General features: G+C 45.4%; 1 protein-coding gene across 2 annotated transcripts in view; it reads right to left on the reverse strand.

The window, feature by feature from the left end:
• Positions 1-25,117, reverse strand: part of rhbdl3 (rhomboid, veinlet-like 3 (Drosophila)) — a 110,382-nt gene extending 85,265 nt beyond the window's left edge. The window contains exons 1-2 of one of the 2 annotated variants that reach the window (XM_056280687.1): positions 24,840-25,117; positions 24,509-24,532 (exon numbers count right to left, since the gene is read on the reverse strand). In XM_056280687.1, coding sequence (XP_056136662.1) covers positions 24,509-24,532; positions 24,840-24,959 — 144 coding nt within the window. In that variant the 5' untranslated portion in view covers positions 24,960-25,117. The remainder of the gene's footprint in view (positions 1-24,508; positions 24,533-24,839) is intronic. The other variant, XM_056280688.1, reaches the window with a different exon arrangement.
• Between the last annotated feature and the right edge of the window lie 1,578 nt (positions 25,118-26,695).

Genomic DNA, 26,695 nt, shown 5'->3' on the forward strand with positions numbered 1-26,695 from the left:
TCAACACAGAACTATACACACAAATAAGCATGCATACACACAGTTTGTGGGCGTATTTCCCTCTCTATCTCCTGAAGAGTCACATTTATATTTGGAAAAAGCCCCGCTACAACATCAACTTTACATGTAAAGGCACCCTTGTTCCATCTGTAATGGAAGTGTGACTTATCACCAACTTAGCAGCTGCTTCCCTAGAAAAGATTATTCTTATCACAATGACGACTTCAAGACCCTGACAGGTCTCCAGATGAGGTGCTATAACTGCAACTCTGGTTGTGTTGAAGCTAACAAAGAAGATAAGAATTCCTAAGGAACACCCCGAAGATTTCAATTAGGGACAGTGACGCTGTCAGCGTGTGACAGGTTTGTCGCTGGACAGGCCAGCCCAAAAGCTCTTGTTAAAACACAGCTTTCTTGATCTTTGCCAAACCAGACACAGAAGTTAAAACACGTCCACTTGCTAGAACAAACAAACACACACACACACACACACACACACACACAACACACACACACACACACACACACACACACACACACACACACACACACAGAGTTTTTCCAAAACAGTCCAAAACGCTATACCATAAGCTAAACTAGAGTATCCTTTTTTATAAAAATGAACCCAAGTGGCAGCAGTTGGATAGACCATTCCAAACATCCATCCATTCGTCCATTAACTATAACTGCTGAATTCAATTCAGGGCCATGGGGGTCTGGAGTCAGTCCCAGCATGCATCAAGCAGAAGGCAGGGAGACACACTGGACAGGTCACCAGTCCATTAGAGGGCCCACACACACATAGACCACACACCAACCTATGGGCATTTTAGAGATTCCATTTCACCTAGCATGCACGTGTTTGGAATGTGGGAAGACACTGAAGAACCTGGAGAAAACCCACACAAACAAAAAGGAAAACATGCAAACTACACATGGATGGGCTGGGATTGAGCCCAGGGCCCTCTTCCTGCAAGGCAACCGTGCCCCATTCAAGACATTTAGGACTAATTGGCTTTGGGGTTCCCACTCAATTGTTTTATTGACACTGGGTTATGAACAGGCAGGCCTTGCTCTACATGCATCCAAATGCCACGATTAAGTGAGCAACACACTGGCTATCGAGATATTTTTCATTATTAATATGATTACTTTGGTTTGTGTTTTTGTATGTCATGTCGTTTCCTCTTGTCAGGGTTATCTAATTCAGCAATCCAATCCAATTCTCTGGCCCTGCTAGCTGGCCTTGGCAGTAATGCCCTGTAAGACGAGACAGGAGTGAAAGGACAGGAATCTCGTCCTAGCAGGGGGATCTGGCTGAAAGCTAAGCACTGTTATTCTCCTTGGGTATCTGCTGAGCCTGCCCATGCCAGGTCATCATGACGCCAGCAGAACAGGCAGAGCATCACTTCAGTAGGCCCGAGTTTACACAGAATTGTTTAACTATAAACCACAGTTTGACCAGAGCAGTTCACATATTCGGAAAAAAAATATTTTCCTGACTTTTCCTCTATATATTGATTTTTTTTTAATGTTAAAATGCCAATGTTTTTTTAACTTTCACCATGAATTGGACTGTTTGTATATTCTGACTGCACTAAAGGTAAAGTTATGCTTCTGCATAGAATCTATGCAGAGCCTACGCTGTTGACCATGCAAGTGGCCTATGCAGTTGTCAGCATTCATATTTGTGCACTGGTGTGTCTGCTTCACTCTAGAATTACACTGCCAAAACGCTAGTTGGCGGTGGTTTCTATGCCACTGTGTTGAGTTTCTCACAGAGAGCAGAGGAGGTTTCTTCGTGCGCTTCAAACAATGGGCTCTGTGCATAACTGTAGTCCACTGACTTCCGGTTTCTACTACAACGGTCACACCAGTTTCCTGTTTGTTGGCGTGTGGTATTGACAATGGCATATTTTCCCCAATGCCTGCAAGCTATACCATGCATAAATGTCAACGACATGCACAGAATTGTTGACAACCTTTCACCTGCATCTACCAGCAAACGGGTGAAAAGTTTTAAGCTGTACATACCAAGTTATGTCCACAATTATGAGGATGAGCAGACAGATGGATGGACGGACGGAATTGTTGACATAACTTGATATGTACAACTTGGAACTTTTCACCCGTTTGCTGGTAGGTGCAGGTGAAAGTTTGTCGACAATTCTGTGCATGTCACTGACATTTATCCATGATAAATCTGGCAGGCATCGCAAAAAATATGCCATTGTCAATAGTACACGGCAACAAACAGGAAACTGGTATGACCACTGCAGTAGAAACCGGAAGTCAGTGTACTACAATTACGCACAGAGTTGATTGCGACTGAAACTGAACGGCTCATGTTGGAGTAGGAGCTAATAAATGTTGAACAACAGTTACTTTTACTGAAATTCATGCAACGAAGAAAAGAGAGATGTTGAAATGTACATATTTGCGAACTTCCTCAACTAGTCTCTCCTCAATTTGGTCCATGGTTACTGGGAAGAAGAAGCAGACGAAAAAGAAGGAGGCGGAAATGTGTAGGAGGAAATGCTATGCTACCAAGCGGTCCAATCACAATAACCTATATGCACACAGTGGTGCTGATGTAGTTCCGGTAAAATCTCTGCCAGCTTGTTCACTTCCGCTCCGCTTCCACTATCCATACTGTTCATATAATTTTTGTCAAATGGCGACAACGTCTCAGAAAAAGAAGTTTAACTTTCAACGTACCGATAGCACAACTAAACATTGCTGTGTGCCTTTGTGCCAAGCCTCCAGTAAGTACAACAAAGTACTTAGTTGTCATACGTTTCCCTGCAATGCAGAAACCAGGCGAAAATGGACTGTCGCTATCTGGAGGGACAACTTCGCCAGTACCCACCATACCCGCGTTTGTAGCCGGCATTTTAAGAAAGAGGACATTCGTGAGCCCGTGTTAAAGAGAACAGTTCCGGAGTTGTTTGAGTGGAACAATTTCTCCATCCCACTTCCAAGACCGCGGGTTTGAGAGAGGAGAGAGCGACCGGCTGCGGAGGATGACACACCGGACGAGGAGGCTGAAACAATCCCCAGGGACCCCAAATACACTTCGGCTCCGGATCCTGCAGTTGTCGATTTAGCTCTCGATGAAAACATGTCTCTTGTAAAGGCAAGGGCAAAGAAGCCCTGAGTAGCTTTATTGAAGATGCCACCACCTCCATCCCCCCAAAAAAGCCTAGCAGAGGATGCATATTGTCTTGAGGACAAAATGTCGACCCTGTAAATAGCAATTAATTGTATACTTACATGAAATTTGTTTTATATTGTTGCAGTTGTTTGATATTGGTTTACTGAAATCATTTCACTTTGTTCAATGATGATGAAATGAGTTGTATACTATCTTGAGGCTAAAATGTGGATCTTGTAAATAGCAATTATTTGTATATAAACGATATGAAATTTGTTTTATATTGTTCACATTATTGAATATTGGTTTACTGAGATACATTCACTTTGTTCAAACTAACTGGTACTCGAGATTTTCTTTTTGGTCACCCACCTGTCAGTTCTGCTCATTTAACTTTCTATAACAATTACTGTAGTTAACGTAGCCTTTAACGGTATTAGATTCATAGCAGTGATGTGATTCACAGTAGCTTTATTGGTTTGACGAACAGGAACCTGTCTCAGCAACCAGTCTGCACTGAACCTGCAGGATAACTTTCCCTTACGCTCAAACTGTGAGGCTTTTGGCTTTCCCTCATAGATCTATAGGTCTCAGCCCTAATGGATAGTCCTCCTGTTGAATCCTTGTTTGAAACTGAGATTGACTATAACGTTGGGAAAATTGTACGCGTGACTGACACAGAAACATAACGTTAGCAGTAACTTACCACAACGCTATCATCGGCTAGTACAAAAACATGCTAGGTGCTAACGCTACACGTCCGGACTTTACCTTCGTAAACGTAGTTTGAAGCCCCTCTCCTTTTTTGTAACTGACGTATGCCATGCTTCTTGGATAATGCGACTAACGTCGTTATCCGTATGTTTAGGTAGATTTTGAAGAGACCAAGAGAAAAACCCCACTGCGGCGCTTGTTGTTGTCAGTTGTCCACATCACCCCCAGCGCTGCCCGGAAATGATCGAGCAGGTCGGAATGCGGAAAAGTGTGCATATCGCCCGTTGTTGCAGTCTGCGTAGCCACGTGTTGCTGCGACGCCCCCCCCCCCCCAAAAAAACCTTTTATTTACAACAAACAGGTATACAATTGTCATACAGGGGGACAAATTTGTACAGACAAGGAGAGTTCAAAGTCCACTCGTTGTAAGTCCTCTCAGAGTTCAAATAAATGCACTTTCTTTAAAATATCAAAAGTCTTTATAGCTGTTTTGTTTTTCACATTTTTAATTAAGGTGCCCTACTGCTAGAGTTCAACAACAAATCGATGAAAGCAGGGTTTGGAGTCAGACCATTTAGATTTGTGGATGTGGAATTTACCAATGTGCTGCTGCTGCGACGCGTGGTTACATTTTTGGATAGGTGCACGTCAGGCGCCGGCGTAACCTCCAGCCGCGGCTACGCGTACCCTACGCTGGACCCCTGGCGACGATTCTACGCAGAAGCATAAATCGGGCTTTAGACTGCACTATCTATCGTGAAACACTGGACATTAATGCCCTATACATACTGTAACGTTCATGGATAAGTAGACACGTTGGTCCTTGAATAACGGGCCGGACCCTTTAGTCGACTGGTTAACGTTGTCGCTTGCTGTGGGGGAGCCACGGGTTCGCGTCCCGGCTATGGCGGTCCCGGACTGCCCCCCGAATTGGTTACAATACATAAGAGCAGATCCATCCAAGTGAAAAGAATAAGTAAGAATTAAAGCAGCAGCTGTATCAATAAGCAGTACGAAATGGTAGCTCGAGCATAGGTAATGGTTATGGGTAATGATGTTGAGGCAGTCTCCTGATTAAAGCTGTTGCCCCTTTTTACTGGTCTCACACAAATTTGGATGTACAGGATGGCAATTCTACATTATTCAGAAGCTAACACCTACACTCGTACCTTTACTTGCAGATCATTAACTGCAACCGTTAAGTCAATACAGAGACTGTACATTACATGTCTAAATCTGATCTGTTGGCGTTGATGTGAGCGTAACCCAGTGAACACACATGGATTTCAGTTCATATGGCCTTCTTCCCCTTGGCATGCTTCTATCTAACGTTCTGAATTGTGAGCCAAGGTCACAAAAGACATTGATGCAGCAGTTTGTTAACACAAATCATCATGTCAATTGTGTCATGTTTCATGTGATCTGTGTCTTCCCGTTGCTTGTACATGATCTGTTTATGGGTATTTTGAGGATATAATTGCATTGTAGAACAAATTTCAGGCCACCTATTTTAGAAAAAAAATATGATTGGGGATGAAATTCCACAAAGAAGCGGTGTTTTTCATGAACTGTCTTATCCAATCAATCTTAAATGTATTGTTTAATGTTGAAAAATCCAAAAAGTTTAGTCCTCCACAATCAGTAGTATTCATAATAACAGTTCTTTTTACAAAATGTGTCTTGTTCTTCCATAGAAAATTAAACAAAAGGTCATCAATCTTTTTATGCAGTTGCATTCTCAACAGGTAAGGAAAGAGCAGCAGTCCACCAACAAGTGCAGCAAGTGCATGCATATCAACAATGAATACATACCTAAAAAAAAGTTTTATTTTACCATTAAAATAGCTATGGAGTGGATCTCAATGCCCCAAGTCCTTGTAAGAGTAAATAGGTTTGTGTAAAACCTGTTATTTGATGAATGCACATTGGCATTAACTAAGCTATTACTTTTAATGAGATTGATCACACTAACTGAATTCAAACAATTAAACAAGGTTTTTAAATATTGCATATGCCCAACTTCACACAATGCCCGTTACCCGTCTTACTCCCCTGCATCAGCGGCCATGGTGAGGACATGAAACGTCACATGCTCTATCACGTTCCCCAGGAAAGCCCTTTCTGCCTGCAACCACGGCTTTGTATGCATGTTAACCTGCAGGATTGTAGGATTGTAGCTTTAGCGTGTTTTGGAGATCCAGCAGTGTATGTCTGAGAGAGGGATCTGAAGATGATTAAAGAGAGTAGGCTGTTTTTGCAGGAAAGGTTATTACAACTACCACTGTGCATCTTCTGAAGTCCCTGAGGCTTATATATACATATATAATGGCGGCAAGCTCCTTTGTGTCAAGTGAAAATTGTTTTCTATTCTCCAAATCTAAAGAAACTATATTATGGGTAGCAGAGACTATTTTCAACTGATAAGCAATCATTTCCTATACACACTCACGCACAAACAGAGGAAACACCACACATCTCAACGCAGCGAAAGTAAATTAAGAAAAGGGAAAGCGGAATGATTAATAGGGCTGTGTCTGAGATCTGTCAAATCAAGTTTCAAACTGACAACAAAAAAAAGAGGCTGTAAATCTGATTAGGGAAGAAAGGAAAGGGGAACATTTTAAAAATCTATGGCTATAGCAATGAGCTCCTCAAACTATAAAAACAATAAAGCAGTGAGAAAGGCCAATACATCTGAATTACAAGATCTCGATTAATCTTGTCTAGGCTGCAGTTTGCCACAAGTTCAGCGCAAACACTCCGGGGAGACGGGAGGAAGGGAGGTGAGAGAAGCAAGATGTCAGCGTGGAAAACATCCTCCGAGTTTATAGACAGCCGGTAAACAATCTTGAACTGAAATGTGTTAAGTGTTGTCACAGTATAAATCGACCGTAAAGCCATTAGCCTCTGGGCTAGTAGCCGTCAGCTTTTGTTTGCAGTAGTTGTCATCATGTCATCTGTCTAAACAAAGACTAAGCTGTTCTTCCAAGGGGAGAACAGAGGGAAATGAGAGAGCTGGCAGAGAGGTCCATGTCATGTGGAACATTCTATAACGGGCATCGTTTGAGTGAAGAGGGGGGGGCAGTGACACACACACACACACACACACACACACACACACACACACACACACACACACACACACACACACACACACACACACACACACACACACACACAAACAGGTGTTCACTGTCAAACACAGGTTTATTGTGGTTGTGTCAACAGTTCACCTGCCAGGCTTCAGTGTGAACCTATCAGGCCTAGGAATGTCGCAAAACTGGAGGGTCAGTATATATATATATATATATATATATATAGAGAGAGAGATAGATAGATAGATAGATAGATAGATAGATAGATAGATAGATAGATATAGATATATATACGTATATATATACGTATATATATACATATATATACGTATAGATAGATAGATAGATAGATAGATAGATAGATAGATAGATAGATAGATAGATAGATAGATAGATAGATATAGATATATATATCAACACGGATATGCCTGATGAGTGCGAGACGCACGAAACGAAACAGGCCTGTACTGCTATGCATTCAAATCTTTTTTCCTGTATCCGTGTTGATATTCCGCTCCTCATTAGCCGAGCACTCAACAGCATCGACGGTTTCGGAAAAAACGCTTGAGCGGGTTTTTTTCCGGAAACCATCAATGGTGTTGATAAAAGTGCTCAACAAATGAGGAGCAGAATAAATGGCTTATTTGTAATTGCAAATTGTAATTGGATATATATACTGCTCAAAAAAATAAAGGGAACACCTAAAAACACAATATAGACCTCGATGAAGGAAATATTTCAGCTGAAAATCTTTATTTATTAGACAGAGGCATGTGTTTAGAGCAAAATAACCTAAGAATAATCAATGGAAATCAAAATCATTAGCCCATTAAGGTCTGGATTCAGAATCATACTCAAAATCAAAGTGGAAAATGAGAACATAGGCTGATCCAACTTCTGTGGAAATTCTTCAAGACAATTCAAAATGAGGCTCAGTAGTGTGTGTGGCCTCCACGTGCCTGTATTCACTCCCTACAACGTCTGGGCATGCTCCTGATGAGACGACGGTTGGTCTCCTGAGGGATCTCCTCCCAGACCTGGATCAGGGCATCGGTCAACTCCTGGACAGTCTGTGGTGCGACATCGCGTTGGCGGATGGTACGAGACATGATGTCCCAGAGGTGCTAGATTGGATTCAGGTCTGGGGAACGTGCAGGCCAGTCCATAGCATCAATGCCCTCGACATACAGGAACTGCTGACACACTCTGGCCACATGAGGATGAGCATTGTCATGCATGAGCAGGAACCCAGGGCCCACTGCACCAGCATATGGTCTGACAATGGGTCTGAGGATCTCATCCCGGTACCTAATGGCAGTCATGGTACCTCTGGCTAGCACGTAGAGGTCTGTGCGGCCCTCCAAGGATATGCCTCCCCAGACCATCACTGACCCACCGCCAAACCGGTCTTGCTGGAGGATGTTGCAGGCAGCAGAACGTTCTCCACAGCGTCTCCAGACTCTCTCACGTCTGTCACATGTGTTCAGTGTGAACCTGCTCTCATCTGTGAAGAGCACAGGGCGCCAATGGCGAATCTGCCAACCAAGATGTTCTCTGGCAAAGGTCAATCGGGCTGCACGGTGTTGGGCTGTGAGCACAGGCCCCAATTGTGGACGTCGGGCCCTCATACCATCCTCATGCATTCTGTTTCTCACTGTTTGAGCAGAAACCTGCACATTAGTGGCCTGTTGAAGGTCGTTTTGTAGGGCTCCGGCAGTGCTCCTCCTGTTCCTCCTTGCACAAAGGACCAAATAGCGGTGCTGCTGCGGGGTTGTTGTCCTCCTGCGACCCCCTCCACGTCTCCTGGTGTACTGGCCTGTCTCCTGGTACCTCCTCCATGCTCTGGACACTGTGCTGGGAGACACATCAAATCTTCTTGCCACAGCACGCATTGATGTGCCATCCTGGATGAGCTGCACTACCTGAGCAACTTCTGCAGGTTGCAGATACCGCCTCATGCCACCTCTAGTGGTGAGGGCACTAGCAAAATGAAAAACTAACCAAAGATCGGCCAGAAAAGATGAGGACAGGCAAATGGTCTGTGGCCACCACCTGCAAATCCATTCCTTTTATAGGGGTTGTCTTGCAAATTGTCTAATTTCCACCAGGTGGAAATTAGACAATTTACCAACAGGTGAAATTGATTCACAAATCAGTGTTGCTTCCTAACTGGACAGGTTGATATCTCAAAAGTGTGATTGACTTGGAGCTACATTGCATTGCTTATGTGTTCCCTTTATTTTTTTGAGCAGTGTATATACACATCCATTATCCAAACCGCTTATCCTGCTCCCAGGGTGGCGGGGATGCTGGAGCCTATCCCAGCAGTCATTGGGCGGCAGGCGAGGAGACACCCTGGACAGGCTGCCAGGCCATCACAGGGCCCCTGTGATATTAAGATAGATGTAGGAAAAAAAACCTTTAATACACTGCAGTACAAGCTTGTCTCATGCGTCACGCACTCATCAGCCGCCAATGATTTTACACAACAAAGAAAAATACCCAGCCAATAAATACTACGCTGCCCCGCGTCACGCCCCTAGTTATGGTGCACAGCAACCAATGGGAGGATAGAAAACATCTGAAAAATTACATCAGAAACATTACAACCAATGGGGTAGGGATTGGGGCCCGTTTTGAAAAAGCAAGGACTTAAAGGACCAGTCCACACAAGAAAACCCATATGAACGCCCATATGAGTAGCTTCAGGAATGAGCATTTAAGAAATGCAATGGCCTTAAGCCGACACATTTGGTCATTGGTGGACAAGAATATTAGTTACTCTATCTCATGGAAAATCCTCACAAAGAACAACGCATATTCAATTTACAGCAAAAGATGCAACCTATGCTTGGCAGAGGAATATTTTATCATTTGCCAGGCTGATATATCTAGTACCTTGAACAGTAGAAATGAATTGGCCACCAGCTGTAGACACAGAAAAAAAATATCTGCTATGCAATTACAAGTAAACCAGTGTCTTTAATACCCCCCCGTTAGATGATATACATGTGATGACCTTTATTAGATGCTATATTTTTATGATTTAACTGTCTGCTCTTCCAACTGTGCTCCAGCACCACTCCACTATATGATATACGTAAAGTACCCGATTTGACGTTGTCTTGTTATATTCTAAATACTTGCTTTTTCAAAACAGGCCCCAATCCCTACCCCATTGGTTGTAATGTTTCTGATGTTATTTTTCAAAAGTTTTCTATCCTCCCATTGGTTGTTGTGCACCGTAACTTGCCAGGCTGATATATCTAGTACCTTGAACAGTAGAAATGAATTGGCCACCAGCTGTAGACACAGAAAAAAAATATCTGCTATGCAATTACAAGTAAACCAGTGTCTTTAATACCCCCCCGTTAGATGATATACATGTGATGACCTTTATTAGATGCTATATTTTTATGATTTAACTGTCTGCTCTTCCAACTGTGCTCCAGCACCACTCCACTATATGATATACGTAAAGTACCCGATTTGACGTTGTCTTGTTATATTCTAAATACTTGCTTTTTCAAAACATGACGCAGGGCAGCATAGTATTCATTGACTGTGTGTTTTTCTTTGTTGTTTAACCACATTGGCAGCTGATGAGTGCGTGACGCACGAAACAAACTTGTACTGCTATATGTATAAATATATACGTGTGTGTATATATATATATATATATATATATATATATATATATATATCGGGTTTTTTTCGGAAACCATCAATAGTGTTGATAAAAGTGTTCAACAAATGAGGAGCGGAATATTAAGATAGATGTAGGGAAAAAAACTTTAATTCATAGCAGTAAAAGCCTGTTTCATGCATCACGCACTCATCAGCTGCCAAGTTGGCTATACAACAAAGTCTTTGTATATGTATATATATATTAGCCACCTGCCTAATATTGTGTAGGTCCCCCTCGTGCCACCAAAACAGCTCTGACCCGTCGAGGCAAGGACTCCACGAGACCTCTGAAAGTGTCCTCTAGTATCTGGAACCAAGACATTAGTGGCAGATCCTTTAAGTCCTGTAAATTGCGAGGTGGGGCCTCCATAGATCAGACTTATTTTTCCAGTACATCCCACAGATGCTCGATTGGATTGAGATCTGGGGAATCTGGAGGCCAAGGCAACACCTTGACATCTTTGTCATGTTCCTCAAACCATTCCTGAACAATTTTTTGCAGTGTGGCAGGGGTGCATTATCCTGCTGAAAGGGGCCACTGCCATCAGGGAATACCATGGCCATAAAAGTGTGTACCTGGTCACCATGGACACTGACCGGTCTGTGGCTATGTAGCCCCATACACAGCAAGCTGTGATGCACTGTGTGTTCTGACACCTGTCTATCATAGCCAGCATTATCCTTTTCAGCAATTTGAGCTACAGTAGCTCTTCTGTGGGATCAGACCAGACAGGCTAGCCTTTGCACCAGTTGTCTTTCCTTGGACCACTTTTGGTAGGTACTGACCACTGCATACTGGGAACACCCCACAAGACCTGCTGTTTTGGAGATGCTCTGACCCAGTCGTCTAGCCATCACAATTTGACCCTTGTCAAAGTCTCTCGGATCCTTACACTTGCCCATTTTTCCTGCTTCCAACACATCAACTTCAAGAACTGTTCACTTCCTGCCTAATATATCTCACCCCTTGACAGGTGCCATTGTAATGAGATAATCAATGTTATTACCTTAGCTGTCAGTGGTTCTAATGTTTTAGCTGATCAGTGCATATACACCATCTATGTGCTGCTGTGCACATGCATGTCAGCACGTGTTTTCTTGGTGAACCCTGTCTTGTCTCTGACTACATAATACGTGACAAACAACAGACATATCATATTCAACATTTTGTTCATTCTACTCCACTTCCCTCAAGACCAAACAGAGTCGCTTCTTCAAAAGGGTCATTTACAAAGACCCGCAGGAGAGCACCACCATATCTAAGTGTCATTCTAGTGAAGCGCGCGCGCGCGCACACACACACACACAGGCCAGAGTTATTGGAGTAACAGGCCATAGTTAATGCATCGCTGCTGTTGTTGCTGTTGTTGTACTTGCTGACTCTCCGTCCCTACTGGTATGTCATGGGGATACAACTAGCTCATAAACCTTTTCAGCCAAGGATCCCCCCTAGATACATTTAGTCTTCCCCTGGCAACCAGACTGACTGGAAAGATCCCATGCAGCGTTGATTCAAAGATAAATAAACCAGGGGGTCGTCCGGGTAGCGTACCGGTCTTTTCCATTGCCTACCGACATGGGGATCACCTGTTCGAACCTCGCTGCAACAGTCGAAATTGTGAAATGTACCTTTAAGACAGGGGCGTACTGTGTCGCCTAGGAGCGACGTCATTAGACAGCGCCTTTGTTTCTGCCTTGAATCGGTTGAGCAGCGCACACAATAAATAGACGGGCGGGCATCGCCCACCTGCTGTTTATTTTGCCTCTCAACTCAGCAGTAACGTTTAGGTTACGTGTGGCCTCGGTTTTGTTCGTGTATGATAAAATAGCAGCCGTACAACCGGGCTTGGTGAGGTTGGTGTGTAGTTATTAAACGACGAGCATTTGTTAAATGCCAACACTTACGTGGATGTGAGTTTGTTGAGTTTTTGCCTTAGTTCTCCACTGCCTCAGCCAAGACACACGGACCTAAACCGTTAACGCGTTACCGCCGGCTTGGTCGAGCGTCCCTAGAGACGCAACTGGCCGTGTCTGCGGGTGGGAAACCGGATGTGGGTATGTGTCCTGGTCGCTGCACTGGCGCCTCCTCTGGTCGAGCGGGGCGCCGGTTTGGGGGGGAGAGGGGCAACTGGGGGGGATAGCGTGATCCTCCCACGCGCTACGTCCCCCTGGCGAAACTCTTCACTGTCAGGTGAAAAGAAGCGGTTGGCGACTCCACACGTATCGGAGGAGGCATGTGGTAGTCTGCAGCCCTCCCCGGATCGACCGGGAAGGCTCGGAAGAGTGGGGTAATTGGCCGGGTACAATTGGGCAGGGGGAAAAAAGGGGGGGGGGTCACAAAAAAAAAAAGGATAATAGAAAGCTGATCATAAGTTGTAACCAACAGTAACATGTAGATGCTAGTGAAGACGGGAGACTGACTAAACGTTTGCGCGCTTATATATAAATATAAATTAAGCACAAAATAACCCAGGGACCAAGCACAAATAAAACTTTAATTCCAAACGCTCCTTTGTGCCAGCTTCAATAGCCCTGTATATCCATGTTCTCTCCCTTATTAGCAAAATACAAGCATGAATTAAATATCTCACTTTATTACATTAAAATTAAATAATGATTAAAAAAAGACCCTCTCCATCATCCCTAATTAGATTATTTCTCGGTGAGGCACTTCAGAAGTCATTGTGTTATTATGAACTGCACGGGCTGTTGGCCTTGAAATATAAACAGAGCAAATGAAAAACCAATGGAGAGCACAGGTTAGCAGACCGAGTAGGTGTGATGGCGGAGTCTCTCCACATTTGCAGCGTCATCCACTTTGGTGTGATATTGAATCAGGCTCAGGCTGGTGAACAACAAGATGAGAGGGGCGGGGAGGAGGGTGTGTGTGTGGGTGTTGGGGGGGTCAGGAAGAGAAAGAAGAAGAACAAGGAAGAGGAACTACAGAGAATGAGAATGTGTGAGAGAAAACGAGAGAGAGAGCGAGAGACGGGCAGATGTATGGATTAGAGGGAGGTAATGGGGAAGATGGAGAGCAGACTATACGTGGGGTCCCTATTCAATTCACATACTGACACTGGGTCATGAGCAGCCAGCTGGCAAACTCAAACCCCCGCCCCGTCCCATACACTCCCACTGCCAGCCCTCACATAAATTCAGCTACACTGTCCCTGGTGCCATCAGTTCAACCTTCCTCACTAGTCTCTTCCAATTGATTTACAATTCCAAGTTCAAATATAAACTAACTGTCGACAAACACAAGACACCAAGACAAACGTAGACAGATGAGAGACAAAGGCCATAAAGCCAATTCTCTACTCTCTCTCTCTCTCTCTCTCTCTCTCTCTCTCTCTCTCTCTCTCTCTCTCTCTCTCTTTCTCTCTCTCTCTCTCTCTCTCTCTCACACACACACACACACACACACACACACACACACACACACACACACACACACACACACACACACACACACACACACACACACACACACACGGATAAGGCACGTGGGGTTTGCTCTCTCGCTCACTTGGGCGTTCAACCATCAACATGAGGCAGTTCGATTTCATGCCACTGATGTTATGAGTTTGTGCTCTGTGGCCAATTGCGGGTAAACCCGACACATCTTCCCCCCCCCCCTACTGACAGACCAACAGGCATATGGGGCTTTTTTTTAAACTTCCATTAAAAAAAAAACTGTTTACACACTCTGCCAAGTGGAACCATGTCTTTCATTAAGGAACTCTATTTACAAGTGAGCGGGGGAGAGGTGGAGGAGCAGATAACGGCTGATTAAATCTTCCTGTGGAAACATATTAAGCCCCTGTCTGTCATTTCAACATCATATAGCTGTTGAATATTATCAATGGAAGCGTGAGGCGTGCCATTTGGTGGCTGTAGATGCTTTTAAAATTGTGCATCAAGACAGCTATTGAGGTATTCCTGTAAATCGCCGATCAGTGAGTGATCCCGCCTCCGAGCTCTCCAGCTGGTTGTGGTCATTGGTGTACTTGTGAGAGAAGGAGGTTGTTAAACTGCGGCCCCACCATCTGTGCATGTGTCACTGGCAATTTGGCTGATGGACAGGTGTAACACAATATGTCCACAAAAAAGGAGGGAAGAAAATATACCATTAAAAGATATACAATACAGGTTCAACAACCCATGTTAGTATTAACAATCGGTACTTTTGCACTGCTCGCCGCTGGTGATGTCATCACCCAAAACTCTTCCATGTGCCTTTAAAACTGACAGGGCGAGACAAGACAAGGCAGCCCTACATGCATCACTACAAAGACAAGGGCTTTCATTTCGCTGATCCATTAACTGCCAGTCACCTGGGTGGCAGACCATTCATTATAAGTGTGCTTAACATTGTCTTGGGGGGTAATATCATATATCTATAACTACAGTTCCGGTCAGCATTGTTGGCACCCCTGAATTTTAAGCGGCATGTGCAATATCTCCTAAAAAGATGCATAGTGAAACAGCTTTGGTCTATATGCACTCGTGTTTGACACAGAACTGCACAGGATAAAACAATTACAACTTTTAAAAGAAATAGGAGGAAAAAGTATAAAAAAAGGAAACATTACTATGACACAATTATTGGCGCTCTTTTGAGGAATTCAAATCAATTTGAAAAACAAAACAAAACAAAATGTGCTACTCGGTGTACAGAAACTAGGTTTGGGTCGAAGATCATGGGTCCTCCAACAATGCTTACAATGGGTGTTTTCCCCACTGTGTTTAAGCAAGCTTGGGTCACCCCTCTGTTCAAAAAACCTACACTCAACCCAGCCCAGGTTGAAAACTACAGACCAGTTTCACTCCTACCCTTTCTATCAAAAATAAAAAGCACATGGTCTTTAACCACATCTCTGAATTCCTTTCTGAGAACAATCTGTATGATCCGAATCAGTGTGGCTTTAAGCAGGGTCACCCTACTGACCCTGCACTCCTGTCGGTAATGGAATAACTGTGTCTGGTTAGAGCTGCTGGTCAGTCCTCAGCTTTACTGATCTAATCTTGTAATCGTAATCTCATTCCCCTGTATATATGAGACATGCATATGAGGCAATGACAAATAAAAGCAGTCTAAGTCTAAGTTTATTGCTGCTAGTTTTATTGCTGCTAGATCTGTGAGCTGCCTTTGACATGATTAACCACTAAATCCTCCTCTCCACACTCACTGAGCTTGGTATCTCAGGATCTGCCCTCTGCTGGTTCATGTCCTATCTCTTGGGGAGATCTTTAAGAGTATCTTGGAGTGGAGAAGTGTCCAAACCACACAGTTTATCCACAGGGGTGCCTCAGGGGTCAGTGCTTGGTCCCCTTCTCTTCTCAATATACACCACCTCACTTGGTGGAATCATCCGCTCCCATGGTTTCTCATACCATTGCTATGCTGACGATACCAAGCTCTTCCTATCATTCCCACCAGATGACCTCACAGTCTCAGCACGGATATCGTCATACCTTGCTGATATCACTGCATGGATGAAAGAAAGCCACCTTCAGCTTAACCTATCTAAGACTGAGCTCCTTGTCATCTCAGCCAGTCCATCCTTACAACAACAGATCAATATCCAGCTCGGATCAACCCAACTCATGCCCACAAAGTCTGCCCACAACCTGGGTGTCATGATTGATGACCAACTAAACTTTAAGGTTCATGTGGCCTCAATTGCTCGGTCATGCCAATTTGCCCTGTACAACATCAGGAAAATTAGACCCTACCTGTCTGAGCATGCAGCATAACTCCTGGTACAGGCTCTTGTAATATCACGCATTGACTACTGCAACTCCTTACTGGCAGGTCTCCCTGCATGCAATGCGTCTGGTCTTTAGCCAACCCAAAACAGCACGTCACTCCCACCACTGGCTCCCAGATGCTACTCGCATCAAACTCAAAACCTTGATGCTCGCTTACAAAACAGCAACTAAAACGGCACCCGCCTACCTGAACTCCCTCATTCAGGTCTACACTCAGTCCCGCTCACTACGCTCTGCCAATGAAAGCCACCTGGCACTTCCGCCACAATGGGGACCTAAGTCACTAGCCAGACTCTTCTCTTCTCTTATGTAGTTCCCCGGTGGTGGAACGAGTTACCAAACTCCATTCGATCTGCTGAGTCCCTCTCCATCTTTACGAAGAAGCTAAAGACCCAGCTCTTTCATGAACACCTCCACACCTGATGGTATATTGAAAAAAAATCTTCTATGCACCCTATGCATTGCCTTTGTGCCCTGCCTGTTGACACCTATGTCCTATTGGACTTGAACCTAGTTTTTTTGGCACTTACTTGCATTGTTGCCTCTTGATTAGATCCTTGCTTGTGTTGTATTAACTCTCAGATGTACGTCACTATGGAAAAAGGCATCTGCTAAATGAAACTTTAACATTGTAACATTGTAAGATAAGGACCCAAGGCACACATCCAAAAGCACAAAAGAATGGTTGAAAAGGGGGAAAATGGACTGATCTGAACTGGCCAGCAATGAATCCTGATCCCAATTCAATGAAAAATCTTTGGAGAAAGCTGACATGTGCCATTGGGAAAAGAAATCCTGCAAACATTGATGAGCTTGAACAAATTGCAATGGAAGACTGGGAGAACCTACCAGCAGACAGGTGCAAGAAGCTTACAGATGGCTACAAGAAACGTTTGGAGGCTGTCATTGTTGCCGAAGATTGTGCAACCAAATTGTTGGCAAGGGTGCCTTTAATGATGGGAAATTATGATAGCCTGATCCCTGTCATTTCATGTCAGACTTGGTCCCTTTTGTGTGAGGGTCTGCCAATGAGGCTGCACATCCACAGACTGACAGGCAAAACGTTTTTATTAGGTAGATTTTTTAGCTTGAGCTCTGCATATTAACAACTTTTCCCCCCATATTTCTCATTCAAACAACATAGATGCTGTGCAAAAGTCTTATAATGGTAGGAAAAACAATTTTTTTTCTGTCCATGTGTGTGTGTACAGAGAAGGGGCGATACGTATGCCTGGCGGGAGACCTGCACTCTACTGAGGGCACTCCTCTAGTTTTTATGTATATAAATTCTGTACTTTTTTTAATAATATTTTATATAACTTATGTAAAGGGCTTACTGTTTGTTTGTTTGTTTGTTTGTTTGTTTGTTTGTTTGTTTAACTAAAATCCCAATAAACAGACATAAAAAAGAAGTGTACTTAACAAAACAGAGGCTTTGACAAGGTGCAGTGGCACTGTGCATGTGGCAGCTGAAGAGATGGTGGTGGCAGTGGTGCTGGGAGGGGGTAAGGGTGCACCCCTAGACCGTGGGACTTTAAATAATGCCATTCCTATTCTACGCCAGATGGATAGTGTCGGTTTAATAAGCTCATTAAAAAAGACAATTACATTAAAGGAAAAAAAAGGAGTCCTGCTGGGGAACCGGTGGCTCCCCATTGTGAACGCCTGATACTTTTAATCAGCGGCATCATCTAAGTTAACCTAAGATCAGTCCTGCCCACTTTTAGTTTGATAAGAATTTATGGGGTGATTTTAATACATCAAGTAACACCAGGCTGTACCCTATTTCAAAATAAATAAATTTCATGAGTTGTGAGGCTTATATATACTTTGAGCAATGTTTTTCCCTACAACAGTGAAAGTGGGGTAACCTGCTCCCCAAAACCCCTTAAAGAATTTGATTTACAAAGTTCCACTGAGGAGAAAAGGTGAAACAAAGTCTTAGCAGGGTGACACGGATGTTTCTTTGCCATCAGAAAAAAAAACTTAAGGAGGAAAGTGGTGCACGGAGTATGTGCAGACATGTGAAAGTATTTAAATACTAAGCTTCTGGAGCATTTGAACGGGCCATTGGGAGCCGGGTTTGGCTTTTAGCAGCACATGTCAACACAAAGGGGACAGTGTGGACACAGACGTATGCACTCGTGCGCACGCACACACGCACACACACAAACATACGGCACACTACCCTCGCCATAGAATCAAAGGGGGGGGGGGTCACCTTATAAAGTCATTTCACATTCCAATAAGTTTTACCCTATAAGTCAAAAAACAGGAACCAAAAATGTATTACGAGACATTTGCTGAGGTTCCAGGCCCAAATACAGACAATACTGTTGGAGAAAAGGTGTCGGTGTGCTCTGGCGACTCTATGAGATGATCCAGGCTTTCCAAACAGTGCAAACGTGGATACTTCCACACTAGGATGTTAACATTACAGGAACATTCCCAGTCACCTTAGATAATTCATTTGCCTGTCTATGCTGTATATAAATCCCTTCACGAAGCCCCTTGTGCATGACCACGCAGTGTATGAATGCAACAGAAAGGAACACAACTTTTTTTTAGAAGCCACCTTACATGACCAACTATGACAAATGTACAGTGACGTAATGGAGGAAGACTATTGTATAACACCTTGCAGCGCCTTACATGGAGATAACAGGAAATCAAATACAAAGTCCACGTTGGGTTGCCTTTCAGGTAAGCAAATAAAAATAAAAAAATAAAAAAAACATTTTTGGTTCATTTCCTTGTGTGATATATCAATTATTAACGTGTAACACGGCTTATTGGACTAAGCCCTCTGCGTAGAGTGTGGTCCATCCTTAAAAGCCACGAAAATCCTCTAAAACAACATTATAGGGAAACTGTGGATGGGGTCTTTGTGGCTGCTAGCTACGAGCGCAAGGAGGAAACTGCAAATTCCAAACACCCGCTTCTTTTGTGAATTTTGTAGCCAGTGTGTATAATCAGACAATGGGGATTTCTGTCTTTCAGGATCGGTTTGTGTGTGTGTTTAATAGATAGGGTGAGACTGTGAGATAGAGAAAGAATGTGAGAAAGAGAGAAAGGGGGGGGGGGAGAGAGAGAGAGAGAGAGAGAGAGAGAGAGAGAGAGAGAGAGAGAGAGAGAGAGAGAGAGAGAGAGAGAGAGAGAGAGAGAGAGAGAGAGAGAGCATGATGCACCTGCTATTCTCCTGACAGCTTCTCCTCCACTTCATTAGACCTCTACTCTGTGTTCAGTCTCCCTGTTTGTTGCGAGAGATGGAAAATACGAATCAAAGTATTCCGAGGCTTGGTCTCTTACTTCTTGCTAGGAGAAGAAGAGAGCACTTACACTGCAACAAAATCCTCTCTGGGGAGTGAGGAGAAGAGTGAAAGAGCAGACGAACACAGCAACACAGCACTTTCAAAACACCCCCCTAGGCCAACGCTATAGGATATGGCTGGGCGATGTGGCCTCTAAGTAATATTACGATATTTTTAGGCTATATCGTGATACACGATATATACCTTGATATTTTGAAATCTCCTCTAAAGCACTTCATAAATGCTCGATTTAAGCCTTGATTCACGCAGTCACACCAGCGTGATGATTCTAGTAGTCCCCTGCAACGTGTCCACATTAAAACATTCTTGCTTATATTCATCAGTGGTTTCTATTTGAGCAATTTTAAACTTGCATGCAAAAAGGGGGAAATCACAACCAAGTTAAATTTAACAAAACCGTATTTATTCAAACCAGACACAGCTGTTAAATGAAAATGAATAATGGCATGATGTAGGCCTACATACTGTAGCCTAGTTCTACGGAGCGTAAGCTCAACAAAGACCCTTAACAACAAGCACACAAAACCGTCCACCATGGCACTATTTGTTGTCCCTCCGTGTGTCCATACAGCAGTTGCGAGTGCATCCAACTAAACGTCCCTCTCAGGTTGTCCATGAGTGAGTGACCACAATTTGTGGCACATAGCCCATGGCGGCAGTTGCGCACGTGCCGTGGAAAAACAGAGCTCAACGCAACAAATCCAGTGCTGTTTCTTTTCGGGAACCAGTTCGCCCCGCCTCCATTTTCTAGTACTGTTCCCGAACTCAACACGCATAAACTCGCTTTGGGTTTCACTTCTTTCGCTCTCTCCAGGCTCTTTCCCTGTCCCCTCCACATACAAAAAACACACGCCTCACCACATCACACACATTCGCCCAGGAGAGTGGTCTGGATGGGCAGACGAGTGTGTGCGACGTATGTATTTGAGTTTTTTCTCTTTTGTCTGCGAGAGGGAAAGCGAATAGAGACGTGAGAGAAGCGAAACACAAAAGCGAGTCTTAAACAAAGTGCGTGACATTTGGCACTCAATGTTGGATACTACATCCCACATAGAACAAGCCACAATACATCGAGTATATTTGATATACTGCACACCCCTAATATAGAGTGATAGTTGTGTGTACCTAAAACACACAAATTCTGGGTCAAATAATTTGCAGGAGAGGTCCTCCCAAATCTTTTGAGATTTGCAAGGAACAGTGATGTGAAGAAAAGAAAAGAAAAAAAAACACCAAAAAAGTATAAGTACAGTCCCATCTTTCTGCTGCTGTACCAACTTCCCTGAAGGAATAGACAGAAATGTACTGCACAGATGGAAAGACTTGACAGATCTGATGAACTGAGGAGCTACAGTCATCCCCAGACATCTTGCTGCACAGCTAACAAATTCAGTCCCATGCTTGTACTTAATATAAACTCATAACTTGGAGGTGCACGAATCATAAAAGTTACACGCACACCTTGACATCTTTTATAACCTGGATAATACACACGGATGGACATTACGGTCCGTACAGATCAAAATAACTTACATGCAGACCTCAGCAGACATCCTCATCTACACACCTCACAAATCTTATGGATACACGTACCTTGTGTTTCACCAACAAGTGTAACGGTGTTAAATATAGCTCTCAAAGGCTGTGGAAAATATAGGCTTTTGGTGCTTGGGTGGCACAGTGGACTAATACACTGAAATTCACAGCTCAAATCCAGTGTTACCTCCAGCTCGACCGTTGTCCCGCATGGAGTGCGATTGGTAATGCTCCTGGGAGGGGAGCCGGCAAGGATACCCTGTGTCACCATTGCAAATTGTAACTCCTATAGATGGTTGGGAATCTGTACAGGTATCGGGGGGGGGGGGGTAGCACAGGCCTCCACATGCATTACTTTCTGATAGAGAAAACCTGCAGCCAGAAGGTGAAAAGAAGCAGCCAGCTGGCTCCGCATACATCGGAGGACATTGACAACCACAGAAATGGATATGCCAAATTGGGATGAAAGCCAAGAAAATTAAAACTGAAAAAAGGACGTGTAGGCTTTTTTTTCTTTTTTGGATTTCCCCTCTTTTTTTCTCCCCAGTTGCATCCAGCCAATCATCCCACTCTTCTGAGCCTTGCTGGTCGCTGTTCCACCCCCTCTGCCGATCCGGGAGGGCTGCAGACTACCACATATGCCTCCTCCAATACATGTGGAGTCGTCAGCCGATTCTTTTGACCTGACAGTGAGGACTTTTGCTAAGGGGGACGTAGTGCATGGGAGGATCACGCTATTCCCCCCAGTTCCTCCTCTCCCTCCCCCGAACAGGCACCCCTGACCAACCAGAGGAGGCACTAGTGCAGCGACCAGGACACATACCCACATCCGGCTTCCACCCTTCCCACTCAGACATGGCCAATTGTGTCTGTAGGCGCACCTGATCAAGCGGAGGTAACACAGGGATTCAAACCGGCAATCCCCGTGTTAGTAGGCAACGGAATAGACCACCACGCCACCCCCGGACTCCCCCAAAATATGTAGGCTTTTAACACTCATTGGCGATGTCTAGGGTATGGAAGGCAAGTGTATATTTAGTTACCCTGTATTTTGAGACTGTGTGAGCACCTTACAGCATGTATCCCGATGTGTACGCTGTGTTAAGCACCAACCCTATTTACAGTTTGTCTCTCAATCACACACACAACACCAGAGAGGTTTTACCCACCCCCCCCACCCCACCCCCAGGTCTTCAGCAGCCCCGTCATTTCTCTTCCTCATTCTTCACTGAGAAGCTGGGGGTCCCTGAGGTCAGCCCCTTAACAAATGGAGCAAGCCATTGAAGGGGAGGATGGAGCGAAAGAGAAGAAAAGAATGAAAGGATATTTGTAGCTGCCAGACCGGGCGGCGACCTCACCATTTGGACAGACCCCTGAAACCCCCTCCACTATTCCCCCCCCCCTTTTAATCTGAAGTCCACTTAAGGATATTCAAAGCAGTGCCACACGAATAAAGGCTGTGAATTGACGAGGCCCGCTTAATGCCTGTGCACAGAACACTCTCCATCCCTCGATCATATTCTACCCAATACACATTTCAGCTCGCCTTTCCCATAATCCCATGGGACACTGATCCCCATCTGAAAGTGTGAGCCTGACACGAGCCTCTGAATCAACCCTTACCCTCCTCCCTAAAGCCTGCCACACACACACACACACACACACACCACACACACATACACACACACACACACACACACACACACACACACACACACACACACACACACACACACACACACACACACACACACACACACACACACACACACACACACACACACACACACACACACACACACACAGAGTCGTCTCAGGGAAGAATATGGGGCCCCCGGGGCAAGCAGGTGCTGGGGCAGACCAGTAGAGAGTAGAGTGGTGGCTGTGTTGTGTGTATGTGGGGGGGGGGGGAATAGAGAGGGGGGTAGAAAGGGAAAGACAGAGAGAGTGAGAGAGAGAGAGAGAGAGAGAGAGAGAGAGAGAGAGAGAGAGAGAGAGAGAGAGAGAGAGAGAGAGAGAGAGAGAGAGAGAGAGAGAGAGAGAGAGAGAGAGAGCCGTTTGCCGTCTGTCAGCCCAACCTGCTGCACCACTGATGAGAGTCCCTATGGTCCCTGGCTACATATGTATGTGTGCATAAATGTGCGTGTGTGTGTGTGTGTGTGTGTGTGTGTGACACACACACACACACACACATATTGTTACAAAAGGCATATGACTGACACACCAATGCACCCGGGATTATGTAAAGTTCTAAGTGTACTGGTGTGAGTCGGTGTCAGCGGGGGTGCACACCCCTAACATGCTCCCCCTGTATGCTTTGCTCCCACTCCTCTGCAAGCACCAAGGGGCTTCACTCTGGCTTCGCGTCCGCAGAAGTTTGGTTGGACAAAGCCACAGCTGGGTTACATGTTATCCTGCGGGTGTTGTCCAGTAAGAGGACAGGATTCAACTATGTCTGTTTTATCAGCTAATCTTACAGAAGTCGTAGCAATTAGGCCACAATATGCAGAATTTTTTCTTATTTTGATTTTGAGATACTTTGTTGATCCCCGTGGGGAAATTCATGTTCTGCATTTAACCCACCCTAGCTGTGTAGCTAGGAACAGTGGGCAGCCTCTGTGCAGCACCCGGGAACCAACTCCAGGTCTTCTTTCCATTGCCTCGGCCAGGGGCACAGACAGGAGTATTAACCCTAACATGCATGTCTTTTTGATGGTGGGGGAAACCGGAGCACCCGGAGAAAACCCACCGCAGACACGGGGAGAACATGCAAACTCCACACAGAGGACGACCTGGGATGACCCCCAAGGTTGGATAACCCGGGGTTCGGACCCAGGACCTTCTTGCTGTGAGGCGCCAGCGTTAACCACTGCCGCCCAATACTGTACCTATACCATTTTGCTAATATACTATATTCATATTTAACAGACTAACATGCACATTGACTTTATCCAAAGTTTGCAAAGCTGACAATATTGCCAAACTAAATTGCCCATGTGTCGTGGTGCAAAACACTGCTACGCCCCCACTAAAGAAAACACTGTTTGACATTTGGTACCACAGATGAAGCCAGAGCACCAGTCATTTATCATGCAGTCAACTGAAAGGCATCTCAACTTAAAATGTCTAGACATGCAAATTAACAACAACAAAATAAATAAAATAAAAATAAAACATCTTCACAGACAGAATGAAGGCCTGTTAACCGCAGTACATACCTTGTCAAACAGAGACTTCCATTGCTGAGACAGGGATGGAAAAAGAGAGAGAGATCAGCAGTGAGTGACAGCAAGGAAGAGACGAGAAGGAAAAAGTCAGTCAGAAAGTGACGTCACTTTAGCAACCTGTTCGGAAAGGGTGAAGCGTGCGGACCACTATCCCTAAGTGCCACCACCTACACGCTGCCAGCCTGCTCTCCCTGGCCACGGAGGTGCTACCACGTGACTATGTGAGGCGAGGACAGCTCTCGGACGCGACTCTGGGACACGAGGTTCCCCCAAATAAATCAACATTTTACGCCCGTTTCGGGTGGTGTGGTGTGAGACTCACGTCCTCCACTGCCACGGGCAGAACGTCGGTGCTCTCCAACACCTCGATCTCCTCCCCCTCCGCGTTGGCCGCCACCGCGGGCGAGGAGTTCACCGGCACCTCCCGGGCTCCGCCCGCCATGCTCCGGCCGCTGCTCCGGGTTGATGAAACAAACAAGCAGAATATCCTTTTAACGGGGACTCCTCATCGCCCCGTGGTCCCGCTCCGCGTGTACTCCAGAGAGACAGGAAAAGAGGGTAAAGGTGTGGAGGGGGGCGCAGCGCGGGGGGGGGTTATTTGGACATCTCTCGGACAAACTTCACCCGTCGTGTTGCGGAGTTAAGTTTTGCCCGGTTGCGTTTACTCCGCGGGTTAGAGCCCATTCCTTGAGTATTATTTTTCAGAAAACAAAAAAAAATTTTTTTAATCCGCCGACAGAAGTAAAAGTTGAGTATAGCCTACCAAGTTGCAGCATGCGTTTGTTTTCTTTTTCCTTTCTTTTTCTTTTAATGTGCTGCCGCCACACCGCCAGACCACCGGTGGTCTCCTCATAAACTGCAACGATGAACGGGTCCAGCTGTTATTTCTTATTAGAATAAAAAAGAGGCAGCCACGGAAACTTTGCAAGCCGGAATAAGTGTCCCTTCAGAGGGATGCGATGACGGACGTCGTCGCCGTCATCATCGTCATAACCAAACGCACGCCAGATTATTTCTATTACAGAAGTGGGAGACCGACCCTCAGGGTCCCAGCTGGAGTCCTCCTCCGTTCAGCCGCGGAGACCTGCAAGTCGCCGTTGTCCAGGTTGTGTGTGAGCACAGCGCTCCCTGTCCGGCTTGTGTGCTCGGGGGGAGAGAGCGAGAGAGAGATAGAGGGGGAGAGAGAGAGAGAGAGAGAGAGAGAGAGAGAGGAGAGAGAGAGGAGAGAGAGAGAGAGAGAGAGAGAGAGAGAGAGAGAGAGAGAGAGAGAAGAGAGAGAGAGAAGTCAGGGGAGGCAAGTGCCAATTTATGGTGCGTCACGGTGCCCCGGTGGCGCAGCGCCGCTCAGCCGCAACGCCGTCCGCCCCCTCCCACCCCGCCCCGCTTGTGATGATGAAAGCCGCGGACGGACTCCCGACGGCTGGCACAGTCCCGCAGGAGGAAGCCCGGCCCAGAGCCACATGCACAGCCGCATGCGTGCCTCACTTCGCAGGGGAGGAAGAAAGGGAGGCACAGGGAGAGAGGGAGAGAGAGAGAGAGTAGTGATTGGGGACGCCACCCACACACAGAAGGGTTTCGAGGAACTCTTTCCCTTTACACCATCTCTCCCTCTCGCTCTCTCTCTCTCTCTCTCTCGCTCTCTCTCTCTCTCTCATAAACACGTACGCATAGGGACAGCGTAGCGGTTATTATTTATTATTCACGTGGGGTAGCCCTCTCACCAACACGCACGCACGGCGGTGTATAGCGCGCACCCCAGACATACTTTCCGGCGTGTGTTCGGTTTTTTTTTTTTGCCTCCTCGTCACGTCATTATGTATATGCGGGACGCATTCCGTGCAATGCAGCTCTGTCGGACACGACCTGAAATCTACCTCTCATTCATCATCGTCATTCATCTCACCAACTTCCTCAGCACGCACACCCTGTGCCATGGAGTGCCAAGGGTATGCAGCTTTCCCCCCTCCAAACCGACAGGCTGGCTACCAGGTAGTCTCACACGTCAGTCTGTCCTCTCCGGCTGAAGGACAGCATACTCGGTGAGATCAGCTGGTGTAGTGACAGGATGGAGGGATACTCTTGGCACTCCATTGGCACATGGTTGCCAGCGTCGTTGACGTCGGCGGAGATGTCTGAGCACACATTTTCCTGTAGCTGACCAATTTTCAACTCGCGTCA

This window comes from Lampris incognitus, chromosome 5 (genome assembly GCF_029633865.1).
Source record: "Lampris incognitus isolate fLamInc1 chromosome 5, fLamInc1.hap2, whole genome shotgun sequence".
In the NCBI taxonomy this organism is placed as follows: Eukaryota; Metazoa; Chordata; class Actinopteri; order Lampriformes; family Lampridae; genus Lampris; species Lampris incognitus.